The 17579-nt window shown below is 46.9% G+C and overlaps 1 protein-coding gene across 1 annotated transcript in view; it reads right to left on the reverse strand.

Moving 5' to 3' along the window:
* Window positions 1-17579, reverse strand: part of SLC24A3 (solute carrier family 24 member 3) — a 500867-nt gene that overhangs the window by 50699 nt on the left and 432589 nt on the right. Inside the window, exons 8-9 of the mRNA XM_047746163.1 lie at window positions 10596-10621; window positions 3514-3567 (exon numbers count right to left, since the gene is read on the reverse strand). Of these exons, the coding sequence (XP_047602119.1) occupies window positions 3514-3567; window positions 10596-10621 (80 nt within the window). The remainder of the gene's footprint in view (window positions 1-3513; window positions 3568-10595; window positions 10622-17579) is intronic.

Consider the following 17579-nt stretch of genomic DNA (forward strand, 5'->3'; position numbering starts at 1 on the left):
AGATCAATGAAAGTTTGAATATTGATTTGATATTTAATTCTATTGAAGAAATAGCATTAATCTTGGGTGTGATAATGATGTGGTGGTTATTATGTGAAATTTGAGTCCTTTTAGAGACGTATCCTGAGGTTTTGATAGATGAGTTGGCATGCTCTCTTGGGCTTCACACCATGTGGCGGGGAGGAAATGGGTAGTGGTGTGGGCTGCTGGCTGTCAGCGCTGATGATGAGCATGGGGGGGCTGTCATACCATTCTGCCTGCTTTTGTAAATATTCAAATTCTTCTTAATGAAAAAGTGTCCCCACTTTCTTACTGACAGAACTATGGAGGAGAGGCAGAATTTCTATCATCTTGACTCAAAATCCATTTCCCCACAGAAATACCAACTTGCATGAGGCTTTGCTTTGAAAGTATAACCGTGTGCTACACATTTATTTGGCTTTGGAAAACAAAGTAAGAACACTATGCCTAGTATTATTACGAGAGCTTTCTTGACACTAGATAGTGGTAGTAACTTAACTATGCTGTCCCATTTCATGCTTAAGAACAACCTTTGCGGTAGGAGGCGTTAGGATCCCCGTTTTGTAAGCGAGGAAACAGAAATTCAAAATGGCATCATAACTTGGCCGCTGGCAAGTGGCAAACTGTGAGGTGTGACCAGGCAGGTCAACCTTGTGCAGTGGTGCAACCCCTGATCTCAACCACCAGACTACATTGCCTCACCTGGGGACCAAATCCCAAGGAAGGGACCCAGAAGTACAGAAATCAATCCTCACCAAGTCCAGGTATGCCTCATGTTCCCTTAAGGTTTCTATCTACTTGGCCAAACCGAAATTGCTTTTTGACCTTCAGACAGAATGTTTAAAGTCATCCACCCAGGAGGCAGCTGACAACTCTAATATATGCGTTTTTTAACTGCTGGTACTCAGTTTTATATTTTTAATTGAATGTTTTAAATTTTGTGCTTGCACCCTGAAGCTATTTTATTGTGGAGCATGCAATTTTATAAATCAGATTTTATAAAACCCCATGATTAAAGCCTCTGATTGCGGACAGGGATGGCTAAAGAGCAGAGATTTCAATTTAGAACTTGAGACCAGAATTTATGCAGAAAATTCTGTGAGCACAGTAGCTGCCATTCCCTGTTTTATTTGTATCCTGCTGGTTTGAACAGCTGGCAGGCTGGGAAAGTTGAGGCATCAGCAGAAACACACCTCATTAGCTTTCACACTGGGCACAGTTTGGGGGAGAGGAGAGAATTTGTTCACGGTGTTATCTTAATGTCCACATGCCCTATCAGCAACATATGGGCTTTATGATGGCTTGGTAGAGAGGTGCAGTGGTCACAAGATACATATTAGCAAAATTCCTCAATATTCTTTCCCTTTAGACTAACTCTGGTGTAAGCCCTCCTTATTTTGTAAAGCCCCCAGTGAGTGCACTATGGGATATGCTGTCTCTAAATTTGGATTCAAAACCCAAGACCAATGTTTGATATACAGCAGACAGTCAATTCTTCTGCAAATATCAACTGATTCACCCTTTCAAAGTCCCCTTTGAAAGTCCCCCTGAAAAGGACTCTTGACTCTTGGGGAACTCAAACTTAGGGCCTCAACAAATTAAAAAAAAAGTGAAATAATCAAATTTAAAACACATTGAAAGAAGATGTGTGTATTGTTGAGACCTCCCCCTATTGCTGAGACCACTGATTTCCTAATGGTTTTGCTATTTGAGAGAAGGAGGAGCAAGATGTCTTCAGAGACTCTCCCTTTGGAGTCTAGAAACTCTGAAAGGCCTTTGGGCCAACTCTGGTTTTCATGGGAGCCCATCAATTGGTATTTTAAGATGGAAAGTGAGTATTGATTTCTTCAATCAAGGTTATAACCAGGGTGACAACCAAGGTTATCAAGGTGATAACTAATTTCTTCGTCAGTTATCCTGTGGTAATCCTACACCAGGCTACTCTAGAAATACCCTCTTCCAGTAACAAGACCCAGATATCAAGTCCACACTGACCACTGGATAGCTCCCGAGGTGAAGGCTGGATGCCATATTGAGTGGACTGGCCACTGACTACTTACAGCCCACAGTGGACATCAGCTGAGCCAGCTCCTACATTTACTGTTCATGAAATGTCTGCCAGTGGCCACGCTGATTTCTCAAAAAAGGTCTGTTGGACACTAGTGGCTGGAACTAATTTTTGTCAGACTTTAGTAGAAAAGACACTTTGTCATGTCAAATTCCAGACCACTACCTGACACGTCCAACTGGCAATTTCTGATCATGTGGTACTTTCTTGCCCCCTGAGAAGGTAGTCACAAATGCTGGGGAAAGTATGGGTTAATTTAGAATGAAACAGTTCCCAGGGGGTCCAGCAGCTGCAGCATGGAATGGCTCTGCATTATTTACGAGCTCTTCATCTCAATGGGACTTGGCAAAAAGATGAACCAGGAGGTTCACAACCATGGTGCTTACATTTTGCTTTAGAGTATGGGAAACACCAGCAATATAATTCTTGAAACACACAGGAAGCCTCCCAGACTCTGGGGGGGAAAAGAACCTATGGAGTGGTGGTTTCTAAATATATCCACAAATTCTTTGAGACCCCTCCCTTCAAATGGTGAAGCAGACCCTCTGAGCGTGGGCTAGACTCACTTCTAATAAACAGAACAAGGCAGAATTGACAGCATGTGACTTGTGAGACCAGATTAGAAAAGGCACTGGGGGTCCTTCTTGTTCTCTCTTGACTCACTTGCTCCCGTGCTGTGGAGACACTCAACCAGCCCTAAAGAGAGGCCCATATGCTGAGGAACTGAGGGCTCCAGCCAACAGCCAATGTTAGCTCACAAGCAGGTCATTTTGCAGACCCAGTTAAGTTGATGACAACTACCCCAGCCAACCTCTTAACATTGTACAATCTCAAGGAAGAAAGGACAACCCTGAGCTAGAACTCTCTGGTTATGTCCTCTTGGATGCCTGACTCAGAAACTGTAACTAGATAATACATGCTTATAGTTTTAAGACACTACATTTTGGGCTCATTTGTTACACAGCAGTAGGTGACGAATATGATATAAATAATGTAAGTCTGCAGGTATTCAGTCCATGGTTTTAGTTATCTCTTAGTTAGCTCTGGTCCCATCTTTGTCACCCTACAGAGAAGCATGACTTAGTGAGTTCTACCCCTTTCCTGTTATGAAAGAGAGTGAAAACAGCCCAAAACTTGGTTGCCAGATATTAAAGGGGGGTAAAGGGTTTGAGAGATTTCTCAAATTAAACACTTAAAGCTTTGATTCCATTACTGCATGGGGGTTTGAAGGGTCTTTGCTATTGCCATGGATCAGAACTTACAGTGCCGCACGCAGGTCTGAGGGAACCGAGGAGACTGTGATCATCAGCACTGAGAGCCAGCCTGCTACCTGCCCTGCCTCCATTTCTCTTTCCACATTATCCCGTCATGCTCGATGTAGGAAAGAGTTTTGGGAAAGAAAACCGAGAAGGCATGTTACTTACTTCATGATGACGATATAGATGAGATACATCAGCACGAGGACTAAAGACTCCCACCTGTGTAAAACCAAGAATGGCTAGTTAAAGAAAGTCATCACAGGCAGATGTGCAACACACCAGCTGATCTTGAAACATCCATGCCACATGGAGGACAGTTACACCTGGCAAGCAGGGCGAGGAGAAGCCACATGTGCAGACGGGTTACAAATATTTCCTGGTCTGTAGACACAGCTTTCAATGGGATTGCTTTCGTTTTCTACCTAAAAGGAAAATGCTCCTTCCCTTCCATTATTCACTCACCTGAAAGTTCTGTGAGAGCACAAGTCTACCATAATATTGCTGATTATAGGCCTGTATTTATAAACCCGCCCATAGCTTAATCATTCACTAAAACTGTTCAGATATATTTATAAAGAGCAAACTAGAGAAATTGACAGGGATGACCCAGGGATTGCTGGATAGGAGAAGACAGGCATATGGAGAGAGGGAGGGGGAGGGGGAAGAGAGAAAGGGAGAGAGAAGGAGGGAAGGAGGAGGTTGGGAGAGGAGGGGAGAGGAAGGGAGAGGAGGGAGGGAAAAAGAGGGAAAGAGAGAGAGGGAGAGAGGCAGAAGGAGGGAGAGAGAGGGAGAGGGAGGAAGATGGAGGGGGAGGGAGAAAGTGAGGCAGGAGGAGGGAGAAAGAGGGGGGGAAGGGGGAGGGAGGGAAGGAGGGAGAAAGGACACCTGGGCAGGGAAAGTGCCAGCAGAAAGGATAAGAATGGACAACTGGAAAATGGTCAAGAGAAAGTAAAAAACCCAATGAAATGTACCTTGAGGTTCTGATAATTTGTTTTTTTTTTTTTTTTTTTTTTAATGATTTATTTATTTATTTATTTATTTGACAGAGAGATCACAAGCAGGCAGAGAGGCAGGCAGAGAGAGAGAGAGGAGGAAGCAGACTCCCTGCTGAGCAGAGAGCCCGATGCGGGGCTCGATGCGGGGCTCGATCCCAGGACTCTGAGATCATGACCTGAGCCGAAGGCAGCGGCTTAACCCACTGAGCCACCCAGGCGCCCCGATTCTGATAATTTGAATACTCCTACTTTATTCATTTTAGTAACTTCCAGTTTCAAAACCAAGGAATTTGATTTCTAAGTTCCCCTTTTAGCTGTAGAATTGAGGGAGTAATTCTGGTTTTGTGAAAAAGTTACTGGTGAATGGTCTATGAAGAAATTCTGGGTTATACCTTCCTTTTCTGTTTTCTTCTCAAGTTCTATGTCTAAAACCTGGTCCTTGGGGAAGTATGTGGTCAAATTCAAAAAGGCCACACACAACGGTTTTTGTTGTAGTGGTGTTTATGACCCCAAAGTGCTGGAAAACAGAGAGACAGTTGTAGGAGGGGAGGCTGGGTCCACCTGTCACAGTAAGTCCATCCCACACATTGGTTCCAAATCACTATGCAAGCTGTGTATGTGTATCTGGTATAGAACGTGCTCTTGGTGCTACCAAGAGAAGAAAGTCAGGGGGTTCAAATCTCTCTACCTTCTTCCACATTTCTCGGCTCCTCTCTCAGCAAACCTTCTCAAAGCCTCACATGCCCTGCACTGTAGCACCTCCCACTCACTGGGCAATTCCTTGAGTCTAATATCCACAGTCGTCCATCCCCTGACACTGGTCCAGGGCACCAGCCACCTCCATCTGCATGTGCCCAGGGATGGTTCTCTGCCACCCTGTTCAATGTCCCTGCAGCAACTGAAGGCTGACCACCTGTCCTCATGCATGCAACAGTCTCTTCTCCTCACTTCTGAGAGGCCACACGGCTGGTTTTCCTCTTGTCATGCCCCTAACTTCTCCTTCCCTTCACCTCCCCCACTTCCCCAGGTGAACCTCTAAATATGGGACCCTCTTCTCCTTTTACCTATACGTTCTCCCTGGATGACATCATCTCGTCCTCCTGCTGTAAACACCAGCTGACATCTCCACCCCACACCTCTCCTTGGCACAGGTGCCTATACCCACAGTCAACACGGCTTCTCCATGTGGCATCTATGACGTCAGAGCAGAATCTGGAATTCCTACTTCCTGGTTTCATGCTCCCTGGGCTTTGCCACCTTAATCAACTGGACCACTCCCTGCCTGGTCAAGCTCCAAATCTGGAAATCAGTCTGGAACCCTCCTTGACCCTTGCCTTAAATGCCTCAGAACCCCACGTCTGAGGTATTTCCTGAATTGTTGGCTTCAGCCCTCCCCACTGCTACCCACCAGGCCACCTGAATAGCAGCCTCTACACTGGTATCTGCGAGGCTACTGGATCATATCATTCTTCTGTTTCGATCTCTCCAGCTGCTTCCCAACACACTTGAAAAGAGAAAACAAAAAGTACCTCCTGTCTGTAAAACCCAGTTCTTCTATTCCTCCAATTGTCTGTGCCTGGTCTGTGCTCCATCCCACTGGCCTCCCTTCATTTGCACACACCAGAAGCTTCTTTCCTTCTCCAAGGGTCTTTGCACTCACTGCTCCTTCTGCTAAGAACAGTCTTCCCTTCACTCCTTGGCTGGTCCCTTTTATCCTGCAAATGCTGGCGGAAATGTCACCTCTTCCAAGAAGTCTTCCCTGCCTACTCCTACTTCTCTATCACAAGACCTTGAGTATGTTCTTTAAACTGCTGACCAGTCTGTGCTTCCCTTGTTTATTTATTCATTGCTTATTAATGCCTGTTTCAGGCAGTCACTTGACAACACTCCTCATTCTTGACCCCTGCCTTAGCTATCTGGTTTCTCATTTCCCAGAGGCTTAGAGCAGATCCCCTGACAGCTGACTCCCCTTCCCTCCCCAGCTGCCCACTATTCTCTTCTCCGCAGCACAGGGAAGCCCTCAGTTCATCTGCATAGGATGAGACTTCCCTTAAAATCCATTTTCAGTTGCAAGAGACCTTTTGAACATTGTCCTTATTGAAACCAGTGTATGTGTGGCATAAAGTTAATTAGGAAAAATGAGGCTTAGTCACAGTGTTCATTTCGAAGGCAGAGATTCTCGAGATCCAAAGGGATGCCATGTAACTTGGATGCATTTTAATAGACTCAGGAAGGGAAACAGACCCACATCAGTGAACTATTTCAGCTAGGCTGAATGAAGTCCAGCTCTTTGTAAATAGGTAGATAGATACTCTCTAATTCATCGAGAACTTTTCAATGTTTTTTTTTTCTCCTCAAAACAAGCCTTTCCATTGCAATGTTCAAGTAAAATTATGTTTTGTTACATTTTGGGGATGTCCGTGAGATGGGGGTTCTCTGATTCTTCTGACCTTTCAGGTTTGCTTGGCTGGTACCCAGACTCAGGGCTCGCCCAGCGCTTCCTCCATAGGAAATACACGAGGCTCTGTGAGGCCCTGACACTAGCTAGCTGCTGTCCTCTCTGCTTTGGGGCCTGAGTGTTTGATCCAGTTGTGGCTTCATGCGCCTCAGAGTCCCAGGGATCACCCCCGCCCCTGCCCTGTGCTGTGAGTGTCTCCAAATGACCCCATGATTACATGTCAACCGTCTGCCTCCTCTCTAGTCCCAAAGAGCCCCAAGGTGAAGGCCGAGTTTGGTTTTGTGTTCTGTGTCTTGTTCTGGAACAGAGCCTGGGATTCAGGAGGTGTTTAGGAAACAGGCGGAATTGGACAGATTCCAAATACAGACCTCTAAAGTCACATGGCTTTTGTCCCCCCTCTCCCCCACTCCTCCTGGAGCCGGTTCTCTGCCTGCCTCTCTTAACCACAACCCATCCACTGTCCTCCGAGGACCTGGTCTTGTGGCATGATCTGGGTTTGTTCCTTCCCTTCCTGCAAACTTCCATTTGGAACCACCTTCAACTGGCCGCTGGTTCTCATGCCCAAGATTGTTCTTTCTTGTATTGGAAGGTTTAGTCCCTGTTCCTCCCCATTCTCACCCAGAGGGCATGGCTCTGCTTTCCTAACTGTGGTCCAGAACACTCCATGCTGGTTCCAAGTGCCATACAGGTAGATATTCTCCAGGTCATGTTCCCAGGCCCTCTTTTCTCTCCCAAAGTTATAGCTTGAGGTTCAAAGAAGAAACAAGAACATCAACCTGGATCCTTTTGTTTTCTTGTCAGGCATTCAGACTCACTGAAGACATATTCCAAATTCCTTCTGGCAATATTTTGGGTCTTGTTGGGCTGTTATTATGGATTCAGGGTGAACATCCATCCTAACTGGTAAATCTCCAATGTTTTCTATTTTAAATGTCTTTAGAGGTAGTTATCTAACTGAAAAGCATCAAACATATATTCGCCTGCCTCTTGCTTGCTAACGAGAGTCTATGAGGTTGAGATAGCAAATGAGGACCCCTGGATCTGCAGGAGAGTGGACCCACTTCTAGGATAAACAATGATCTGTCTAGAGTTGTAATTCTATTCTGCCTGGCCATTTATTGGTCAACGTAGACCCAGCTGGGACCAAAGAGGTACAAGGAGGAAAGGTGTTCTTCCTGCTTCCTCCTTCTTGCCTTCAATCCAAACTCAATGCCTGAGACAACAGCAGTCCTCTTGAGACCATGAGGGAAAGGCCAAGAGAAATGCGGAGGCATCATACCACCAACAGCTAGGGTACTTGTTATGTAAGAAAAATAAACCACTGATTCTTTAACCCACTAGAGCTGGTTTTCCACTGTAAAAACCTTCTGCCTGCCCTTTCTTGGCTGCTTGAGATCTGTTGCAGAATGCTGATTCAGGAGTGGTAGAGGCATCTAAGCTGTGGATGATGGGGAAGGGCTACCCCTACATATTGTACTTCACAAGGCTCCTTTAGTCCTACAGAGTACTCTTGTTTCAGAAGACACACAACTGAAATTAGTTTCCTTTTGAGGATTTGGGATGAACTGGTTACCTCCCTTGAACTCAGTCGGACATGATGGAGTTTTCTACAACAAGGAATAGAATTCACTGTTAAAGGCATTCGTGAAGTATTGCTGTGTTCTAATTGCACAGGTTGAAGAATCTGATATTAAAGGGAGAAATGAGAGAAGTCAGCACCTAGACACATCCTTTCAGCAAAACAAATGCTTGTTGTTGGTTGGGTATGAAAAATACCCAATATTTTTGATGGACAGCAAAAAATACCTTAAAGTTCAATATATTTTGCATTTAAATGAGGAGCTAAGATCCCTGGAAGTCCCAGAGCAGTTATGGTCCAGTGGCGCAGACTTGAATCTCTTGGCCTCACTCACGTGGAGAATGTTCTCCATTAGCCCATCCACATAACAATAATTACGTAACAGGTTAGCAGTCTGCGAATGATGTCCTGGTGCCATGAAGCCTCCCCCTTGTTCTTCCCTGCAGCTACTCCTGTGCATGAGCTAGGATTCTAACCCAGCCCAGGCTGGAACCAAACATACTTGGGAATTTGCAACTCATTCTTTCACAGCCTTCCTGTCTCCTTCTCCATGTGGGAGCCTCGGTGCTCACACTGAGGGCCTGAGGGCCTCAGGATCTGAGCCCTTCAGTGCAGGCCCAGGGTTCTAACCTCATAACATCCACAGGAGATCTGGCTTTTGGAATGTAGAGGAAACAGCCTCTCTCTTTCTTGCTTCACACTATCTGAAAGATCCTAAGACATTTTGAGGGTAAGGACTGAAATAGGCCCGCTTTCATAGCAAAGCCAGGGAGGCTAGAGAAAAGAGAGCTCTCTCTAAGAAAAACCAACAGTAATCCACCCATAGCTATACTTTCTTAAGGTTTTCCGTGCAAAAACAGCAGAAAAATTCCTGAGATCGAATGCAATCATAACTTATCTTTATGGCAGTGTTGTGAGCTAAGAGCAGCAACACTGAGCAACACTTAAGCACCTAGTATTTGGTAAGGTAGAGTGGGGGTCGTGCTAAGTGTGCCATCATTTGGAGTAAGAATAGTTTTGCAAGTTTTCTTGTGCTGCACTCCATCCCCAAGAACATGGGAAGAAGATGTCACCACTATGCTTGGATACCTCGTCCAGACAAATCCCATGAAGAGGCTCTTCCTGACCACTGACCTGAGGTGCTCCCAGACATCTTAATCCCTTTTAGCCTGCTGGTCTTGGCTTCTCAAAGAAGACCTTCTTATTTCTTATGCGTTGACATAAAAATGGTGTGCCTTAAAGCATGTTCTCCTAGCAGTCTCCTTCCTACCCCTCCTGGACAGAGGAAAGAGAGTTGGCAAAACTACACTTAACACCCTGGCACGGTGAATCACATTTACCATCAATGGGGCAAGCTCCTCTGCCATGCCCAAATTCTGAAAATCAGAGATCCTAAGACAAAGAGATGTCACTCCCACAAACGGCTCTGCTCATATGCCAAAAGCTCATTCTAAGCTTTAAATAATACCATAAAAGTTGGTCTGCTTACCTAGTTGGCCTACTAGCTAGGCTGTCACACTATCCCACAGATGCTATTTCATGTTTCTCTACATCTACAGATCAAATATTCGAGAATAACATAACAAGAATGCACAACACACTCAATTTCTATTTCCATTCCAAACATAACTGACTTGCTCAAAACTCACCTGAGAAATGATGCATAGTTGGCCCAAATGTAAATGTTCTCATTGATGTAACCTGGCTAAAGCTTTGTTATCCATTAAGAAAAAAAAAAATCACTGATTTTTCAGAGATCTAAGATAGTCTTGAATGTCAAATAGAACTTTAATGGGTAAAAGACAACAGAAGTGCCTCCATCTCTGGTTCCTGAAACACACATGGTATTTGGAATATGCCAACACAGTCTGCACAAGATTTGTAAGGACCAGGAAATGGCTGACTGCAGAAAGCCCCTTTAAATCACCCCCTCTCACCTGGATGACAAAGACAATGGGATATTATCATCCCAAATGGAAGGCCACCACCCCCGGCCCCGGAGGGGTGGGGTGGGGGGGGGTGAGGAAGGTCTCTGCTCTGTGAAAGCTGATCTAATGTCTTTGTTAAGGTCCACAGGGGGGTCCCAAGGAGGGCTAGTTGTTCCAAGCTGCCAGGACATTCCCCTTTCTTTCTTCAACCCTGACTCTAGTCTTCAATATATATTCGCCTCCGCCATACAGCCAGGGGGAACTGGAAGGGAAAAGGAGGTACTTACCAGGAAACTTGTTCATCATAAATGAACTGTAAAAAAAAAAATAAATAAATACAAAGGACAATTAGACATGCACACACATGTGCGCGCGCACACGCGAGGTCTGCACGCACACGCATGCGCGTCACCCACCCGCGTAGCCAGTTTGGCAGGAATCAGCCTGGGACTGGCCTGCAACACCGAGGATCTGCCGACCAACTTCCCTCTGTGCTGGTTCCGCTTCCTGCTAAAGTTAGTGGAAGGAGGTGTTGTTGGCAGGCTGGGGCGGCATGTTGCCGAGGGGAGAAGCACCGGGTCATCCCTTCCTTTTTGCAACTTCTGTCCAGCGGTGGACAGACAGGGAAGCATGACCACCTTTCTGTGCGGAGCACGAGGCGCTGTCGAATTTTAGATCCGGAAGGGGCTAGGGTAGCCTGGCAGGTGCTTCCAAACATCAGCAACTGGGGGCCGCCTGTAAGACGTTTGCATGTCTCGGGGCTCTCTACAGCGCCTTCCAGCTTTTAGGCAAGCCCTCAGACTTCTTTGTACTCAACGTTTTTCTTTTGGTTGACCTACTTTTTTGCTTGTTTCCTTAAAAGAGTTCATTTTCAAAGGAAACTCTGCATCACAACCAGAAGCAGAGATTCCGCTCGGCTTGCCGCCCTGTGCAAAGGGTGGGAAATCAGCTCAGTGACTACAAGCCCCGGGGGGCACCGCAGGCTGCCCGTGCCCTGGGCCATGGGCCTGCCCGTTCGTTCCAAGGAGATTCGCGAGGGTCAGAGGTGGCTGGAAAGATGGACCAGTGCCAAATGGAGGTGTCCCCCCCGGATCAGCTAGGATCCAAAGGGAAAGCACAGCAACGTTTGAATTCACTTAGGCCAGAGCCCAAATCACTTCTCACTTTGGGGGAAAGAGTGGTGGTGTCACCCTGGCCCTTTGATTTATACGGGGAAATGGATCCAAGAGAACACAAGGAATTTTGGGTGTTCAAAGAGCTGAAGGTGTGCAATTAGCTGCAGAGTTGGTTCTAGAACTCAGACCGGGTTCTTAAGTCTTCTTTCCATGACACATTTCCTTCCCTGGAAGGTGCACTGTTGAAAAGGAAGCTAAGGGTTGCTTCATCGCTCGCTCTTTACACTTTCATGGGATATGACTGCTCAGGGTACCACCAGCTCTGAGCGCTTTTTTCCCGGGGGTCTGTGGCCCTCCAAGACAGACTCCAAGGCAGAAACCTCTGGGTGCAAGGGGTCATTACTGCATGGAGATGGTACACCCAACAGAAGACACGGGCATCACTTCCGTCCCGAGAGAGGATAATAAGCAGCATTTGTGAGACACGCAGAGAAAACTGCACAGCCGAACAGGTGCGGCTCTGAAGGCACCGGAAAGGACTTCTCTCCAATTATCCCAAAGGCGCAAAGAGAAGATGAGAACAAAGGGGCCCCACTTATTTGTAGCTCACACTTCCTGACAAGACACTGAAGAAGATGTTGGCTTCAGCAGCTTTGTGACTCTTGTGATCAGATTCAACAGGTTGACATTTGGATGAAAATGTCAAAGTGGAAAGGGAAGAGAATTAAAGAAATAAAGGAAACCATCCTGCAATCCAGGCTGGGTGGTCTGCAGTCCACCCCAGAAGGCATTCACAGATTCTTCTGTACCAACACTGGCTTAAAAAAAAAAAAAAAATCCATTGTCAAGAAATCAGGGAACAGAACAAATGATTTAAGTTGGGAAATGTTTCTATTAATTGAAGTTAATTTAGTATCAGTGCTGGAGCAATCAATGCTCGTCACTCAGGAGAGCACAAGATACTGGTAGAGTTTATTAAAGCGCCAATTTAATTTTTGTCTGAAAGACAAAAGGGAAGGCATAACAGAAAAGCAGCTTTCAGGAGGCCCTTATTCTGTGCCATCTGAGTGACTTGTGGCGGCACAGATCAATAGGTCTTTAACGATTATTTCAGTGATCATATTAATGGGGAAAAAGAAGCATAGGCGGAATTGTGCAAAGGATCCCAAAATGAGAATGGGATTTACAGAGAACACAATACATCAGGGAGTAGTGAGGTCTGGACTAGATGCACAACTAAGGACATCATGAGCCTGATGTTAAGGTATTGGGGGTGGCCTGGGAGGTCGGGGGTGGGAATGGGTTTGAGGGAGGCAGACAAGGAGAGAGGCCGATGGTCTTGCTAGGAGTCCTAACAGATGGAGGTGATCTGGAAGCCTCCAGATAATTAAGCAGTGATACCCCCTCACTGACCACTTGTGGCCAGGAGACCTCAGATGCCCGGTGCCTAATGAGCAAACATTGCCTGGGATTCATCTGACTTCTTTTAGAGGGCTGGGTGGAAAAATGAAAGGACTCAGGAAAAAGAACAGTAAAACAGAGAAAAGGAATAGAAGCCAGGCCTTTAACCTACATGGAACAGGCATGTTGGTGGTGGGAAAGGAGGTGGACGGTGAGTTACGAATAACTCTGGACCTTGCTGGCGGCACCTGGATGAGGCTGGGCCAGGGACTATCCCCCACTCAGAAGACTGAAAATAAGGAAATCGACACTGCTCACAGCATATTCCCTCTAGTTCCTGGACCACCCTGACAGAGTGCTGGAATTGCTCTGTCTGAAAAGTCCTAAAATGACAAGGACAGGCAACTTTCTCACTTGATGCCGCTGATGGTTTCAGGGAATGGATCTGTTACTTTCCCAACAGGTATCTTATTTCATTTTATTCCGTTTTATTTTATTTTATATTCTTAAGACAAATACTGCATATCCTTCTGTATTTCCATGTTCTATCTGTGGGTAAAATAAGATGAAACAACTACCTTACTAGGGTAGAAAACTCCCTGAAATAATTTATATAGGTACTTGGAAACAAGAAATCGTGCTCCCACTTCCACCCGGTCACCACTAGGTGGTGCTCACGTCCTACCCGCTGCCTGTCCACTCTGCCAAGGCAGGGAGGGGGGGTTGGAAGGAAGTCAGATCAAGTCCGTTTCAAGGCTCCATTAAACCTCCTGGGAGGAGGGTAAACAACTCAAGACAGAGGGCTTCCTAACGGAGTCTTCCGCTGTTCTGGAGGCAGGATGCGTTCTGAGTTGGGGACAGGCAGGTCCCTCAACTCATCCCACCACTCAAACCCTAGGACATGTGGCCTTTGAGGGACCTGCTGTGTGGCCTTCGGAACTGACTCACTCTTACCCCCAGTTGGGTTTCTGAAAACAAGTCTTGCTTGGGAAAGCAGCCCTTCGTGCTTTGCTGCTTGTGTTTGCGGCTACCTCCTGTGACCACATGTGGGTGGTGCAAACCAGTATCTGAGCCCCAGATTTGCTGCACACAGTGGGTCAGGGGACCTGCTCTCTGACTCCAGTGTGGTTCATCCGAAGCTACCTCTGGCTTCGCCCTTAAGCTTTCCACGTGTTCCACAGACCAGCTAAATGTGAACATATATGAACGAATGTGAAAACAAAAAACAAAAAAACAAAAAACAAAAACCCCAAACCACTCTTTTCCTTCAGGCCTCAGAGAAACAGTTGGGTACCATGGAAACCAGCTTTCAGCCCTGGTGTCTGCTCTAGAATTCTTCTGAGAGAGACAGGCTTACATCAGGCAGGTGAATCCCTGGATGACAGAGCATCCCAGGGAAATACGAAGGAAGTGGCATGCTCAAAGCAGAAGAGCGGGGAAAACAAGGGCCAGGAATCGCCCAGGTGTGTGGGCAGCAGACAGCCGGGCTGGCTTCTGAGCAGGGAGACAGGTGGCTGTCCCCACATTGCATGTCAGTCCATGGAGCAGCTTACTCTAAGCCGTAACCACGGAGCAGAAGCAGCCGCACTGAAGAACTTAAAATTTCCATAGCTTGTGCTATCATCACTGGCGCCATTAGAATTTTAACAGCGAAAGTAACAGGAGAAAATCAACACCACTATTCTCTTTCAAGACACTAAAATCCTGAAAAATCTTCCCTCCCTAGCTGGAAATGGAAAATGCACCCCACTCCCTCCACTTCTCACTCAACAGCATGGAGGCTCCCTCAGGAGTTGTGGCCAAACGGGGACAGGGGGTGCAGATGGCGTTCCTTCTGAGGAGAGGAATCCAATGGAATGCATTGGAAAGTGGCTGTTAAGCACCAGTATGGTTTACACTTGAAAGTTTTTTTTTTTTTTAATTTTAAAATATTTTATTTATTTGGCAGAGAGAGACATAGTGAGAAAGGGAACACAAGCAAGAGGAGTGGAGAGGGAGAAGCAGGCTCCCACTGAGCAGGGGGCCTGATGTGGGGCTTGATCCAGGATTCCTGGGATCATGACCTGAACCAAAGGCAGACACTTAATGACTGAGCCACCCAGGCGCCCCCACACTTGAAAGTTAAACGGGATTTTCGACCTCCGGATCTCTAGCAGGCCCACAACAGTGGTGGGGGCTGCAGGAGTGTAGGAAATAAGGACTTCGTCAAGGCAGGGCTTGAACAGAGCTGGTCATCTCATGTAAATATGCAGAAGCAGGCTATGGAAGGAAGGAAAGCAGATAATGGGATGGATTTAGGATACAGGGGAGGATAGTTGCCAAACCAAAAGGGCTCTGTTTGCTGAGCAGTGCAAAACCAAACACAGGCACATAACTGAAACTTCCAATTCGTTTTCCTTGTGAAAGAGAAGAGGGTCCTCTGTGCATCCCATAGTCTGGCTGATCCATGTCCCTGCTCTAGGACCAAGCACAAGGGAGACCCAGCTTCCTGGTATACCCCAGGAACCTTTAGAGCACGCCCTTATTCCTCTCAGTGGCAGCGATAATGTATGACCAGTGGCAGGCAACCCTTTGTATGACCAGAGTTGATTTGTTTAAGGAACTTAAAAAAGTCTCACATTCATTCCCTCTGACAATCTTCTAGCCACCGTGGTCAGTTCTCGCTTTCCCAGAAGGAGAGCTGAGATGTAACAAGGGTACCATGAGTGTAAGAGCCTCAGTGTTGCTGAACTGGAGAGAAGAAGCTACCTCCCTGCAAGGAAGGGGTCCGAGGAGGGAGGACAGGAAGCCAGACGGGCAGGGCCCTGGAGGCCAGCATGGAGGCAGGGGAAAACGACAGTCATCAATCAACTAGTGTGAGATGTCTTTTCCCTCACAGATAGGGTGACAGAAGAAGATTCTGGATCATTTATGATCAGCTGTCTTAAGAAATAAGCAATCAGGAGAGGGAAGGCAGGAGCTGTTCCTTTCAGTCTAAGAATGTGAAGTAAGAGCAGCAGGCATGCATACCTCTCTAGTGGATGACTGCATAGCTGGTGAGGGACAATCAGGATGATTTCAAGGATGAAGAGGTGGATTTTATGGGAGGGGGAAATCTGAATTCTTTGCCAGGACTTAGGGGGTGGGAGAGGGTGGAGAAGTATCATCTTAGACACCTGCAACTCCCCAACCCTAAGCAAATCCCTGAAAGTGGGGCCTCAGTTTTGCCATCTACAAAATGGGACTCATGCAATTAGCTAGCTTGCAGAGTCGTGAGTATTGAACTGGAAATTCTTCATGGACAGACCCAGTGTAGTACCTAGTCCTGTAGGAAGTACTGAGTCTATGCAGGTTAAAACTCAAGGATGCCTGGGGCAACGTGTATATATTTTCTCTGGATGGATCTGCTCTCTACCAACTGTGCTCTCCGGTATGGTAGGCACTAGCCACATGAGGCTACATAAATTTCAATTAACTAAACTTCAGTTCCTTGGTTTCATTTCCTGCATTTCCCAGAGCTTAATAGTCACGTGTGCCCACTGGCTACACCACTGGACAGTGCCACCCAGGCCATCTCCAGTGACTGGATCAGCTGAATTGTCTCTATCCCCACAAAATCCCATCGAGAGGGGGGATCTGCAAGTAGCCCCGGAGGAAGAGAGAGAAGTGTTACCTCGGAGGGGCCTTGCTGCTGTGCCCGTGCTCAGGGGGCCCCGAGGGCCCCCAGCTGGTGCCAGCGGCCCACCTGGCCCCTCTCCAGGCACGTAGCACTCCTGACTCTGGATCTGAGAGCCAGTTCAGACATCCGGACCTGTCTCCAAGGCCTATCCACTCCCCCAGGAGGCTTCCTTCTCCTATTGCTCACAAACCCATCTCAAAGCGGAGATGAAGAGTAAAAATAAAGTATTCCTTTTTAGGGCAGCTGTTAGACTGAGGATGTAATGAATCATTTGCATTATGTAATTACATGATTATGTAAATTACAGTAACATTTCAATAAAAGAGGCTGTGGGGCCTGCTGGAATTTGGAGAAAGGGTAGGGCTAGGCAGAGCTGTCTGTGGTGGTGGACATTGGTGGTGGTGAGTTAATCAAATGGGAGAGAAGAAGCAAGAGGGTCTGCAAGGCTGTGGAGACTATCTGCTGGGTAGACGCACGCAAGGACATGCTCCAAAGAGCCCGGAATGCTTTTGGGACCTCAAAGGTGACACTTGTCTTGCAGTGATAGTCTTGAATCATGGGGCGAGCCTGCTGGGCCACGTTCAGCTTCTCCAAGGAGTGAGGCTTTGCTGTATAGGACGTCGCCAGGGCCAAGTGTGTGTGTGGGGGGACGCCTGATGGGGCAGGAAGGGCAGAGAGACACACACTACATGTTTTTGATATCATAACTGCTTTTGACAGTAACACGTTCCTAATTTCCTCTGCTTTGTCCCTGAAACCACAACATCAAACCCACCAGAAAATAGCACAGAGCTAAGGTAGGTGAAACCCAAATGCCCAAGGGAAAAAGTCCCTTATCTCTAAGTTAATGGTCTTAAGTTCTGTTGGTTTCAGCGTGTGTTTGCCTTCTGGTCTTCTCCAGCTCAAACCTGCTACAGACCCAGGTAATCGCGACTGTCTGTGCGCTCCTAGCCCAGCAACACGAGCATCCCTCCCAAATTGTCTCCCTTGTTCTCTGGGTCCCCAGGCCCCCATGGTTCATTCTTGGGGCTCCTCTGCCCGGGGCTGTAGGGGCTGTAGGGCCTCTCACAGGGATGTACAAAGAAGCAACATCTGGT

This window comes from Lutra lutra, chromosome 9, assembly GCF_902655055.1.
Source record: "Lutra lutra chromosome 9, mLutLut1.2, whole genome shotgun sequence".
In the NCBI taxonomy this organism is placed as follows: domain Eukaryota; kingdom Metazoa; phylum Chordata; class Mammalia; order Carnivora; family Mustelidae; genus Lutra; species Lutra lutra.